This window comes from Plasmodium fragile, assembly GCF_000956335.1.
Source record: "Plasmodium fragile strain nilgiri unplaced genomic scaffold supercont1.219, whole genome shotgun sequence".
Classification (NCBI taxonomy): Eukaryota; Apicomplexa; class Aconoidasida; order Haemosporida; family Plasmodiidae; genus Plasmodium; species Plasmodium fragile.
The window spans coordinates 1-1,855 of NW_012192799.1; the positions used below are offsets into that span (position 1 = coordinate 1).

Sequence of the window (1,855 nt, forward strand, 5' to 3'; positions counted from 1 at the left end):
TTTTTTTTTTTTTTTTTCTGTTTTGTCCGGTTTCTTTTACTCCATTTCAATTAGCCTTATAATTTTCTGCACTTCTTGGACCTTTTCTCTATGCCATAAGTAATATCTGCAAAATTGGCAATTTATTAAAAGGGGGGAATAAAAGGCGTGTAGAAATAAAAAGGCCATGGCGCACGGGTTCAAAGATGCAGTGATGCATGTGTCCCCTTATTTGAGTTGGAAACCATTCACCCGTCATGTGCGCAGCGAAGTGTGCACACCAGTACACACCGGAATGGGTGCCGCTGTGGTAGAGACCATATCGGCGGATGACCCAGTACAACGACAACACCCAGTTTTAGTTCCCCTCATTTTCTTCGCTTTACCTGTTCATGTCACTGTGGTTACTATCCTGTAAAAGAGATAGCAACTCCTTAACCAGCTGAAGGTTACTTTCGAAATGGGAAATAAAGAAATTTTTTCTATTCTGTGAATAAAGAAATAAATTCTGCTGCAATATATTTATATATTTTACAATTTCATTTGTTTTCCCCTTTTTGGAAGAGCTTTCCCTATTTTGTAGCGCCCCCATGACCTTGTTAATTTTGTCCTTAACCCTGTCCATCAGCACGATACCTGTGGCCTCTCCTTCAAGAATGTATATCTCATTTAGGATGGCCTTGTAGAGTAAAAATAAGTAAAATGGGGGGGACTCCTTCAATAGTCTTTGCTCATGTGACTGACAAACCTTGCTCACTGCGTCATGACAAGTTTTCAGTTTTTTTGCAAAATCGTCACGAGGTGAGGACCTCTCTGCATTTTTGAAGTAATCCAAAAACACATAGTTGCTAAATGAGTAGAAAAATAATATCAAATCATACTTCCCTACGTCGTGCAAATTGGTACGTGGGATGTACATCTCGTCTTGTTCCTCCAATTTGTTCGCGTTGAAGTTATTCTTTCCCTCTTTCGTGGGGTCCCCTTTCCGGGAAGGTTCACTCTGTGCTTCAGACGAACACCCATTCGCTAACCCATCAAAGTGAATATTTCCCATGAGATGGTCCACAAGTTCCCTTTCTACACACCTGATATTGTCATTTTTTACACTGCACATGTTAATATTAAAGAGAAGGTTAATTAGCGGGGGAGCTGCTACATGCTGGTAGTATTTCCTAACAACTGCACACAGATCGGCATAAAACAAATCATCCGTAATGTTCGCCTTTACGTAAGAAGACATTATTCTTACGACTTGGTCATAATTCATGCTGCATAGTCTGCTTTTCAGTACAGGAATAAATTGCGTTAAAATGCTTTTGCCAGAATGCAGTCGGCTTACAATGCTCACTATTTTTAATATTTCCTTGGCGTGAAATTTGTCCAAAGTGTTTAATATATCATTGTGTATACAGTCCCATTTTATTTTACTGAAGTTTTTGGACTTATATGTGTCACGCACGCATTTTACAATTAGCTGTGTTGGCGTGTTAATAACACCTCCTCTTAGCAATCTACTGTTGTGTGGCCCACTGGCGGGCGATACAGAAACGAAAAGGCGACAAAACGGTCGGTCATTTTGCTTATAAGTTAAAAGTGCGAAAAATTTTCTTACACCTTTAGCGTTTCCCCAACCTGAAGGGACCATTGAGCGAACAGGCGCTTTGGCAAATTTGGCTCACCGCAGAGGAGTATATCCTATGCGGTTTCTTCATTCGTTGCTGTAAATGGGTAGGGAAACAGCGTGTCAAAAAGGGAGTAACAAAAATGATGTTGTGAAAATGACCTCTTAACTTTGTGCAACATTTAAAAACAGATCGCGTTCATGAAGGCCCAGAGCTAGCCAAAAATATTTTTTTCTCTTTTTTTTTTTTTTTTT

General features: G+C 39.7%; 1 protein-coding gene across 1 annotated transcript; it reads right to left on the reverse strand.

The window, feature by feature from the left end:
- Positions 1–36: 36 nt before the first annotated feature.
- Positions 37–1,624, reverse strand: AK88_05669 (uncharacterized protein; the record flags this gene model as incomplete). Its single annotated transcript, XM_012483271.1, has 2 exons — positions 37–106; positions 366–1,624. 2 exons carry the CDS (start codon positions 1,622–1,624, stop codon positions 37–39), a joined length of 1,329 nt encoding a protein of 442 aa, XP_012338694.1.
- Positions 1,625–1,855: the final 231 nt, after the last annotated feature.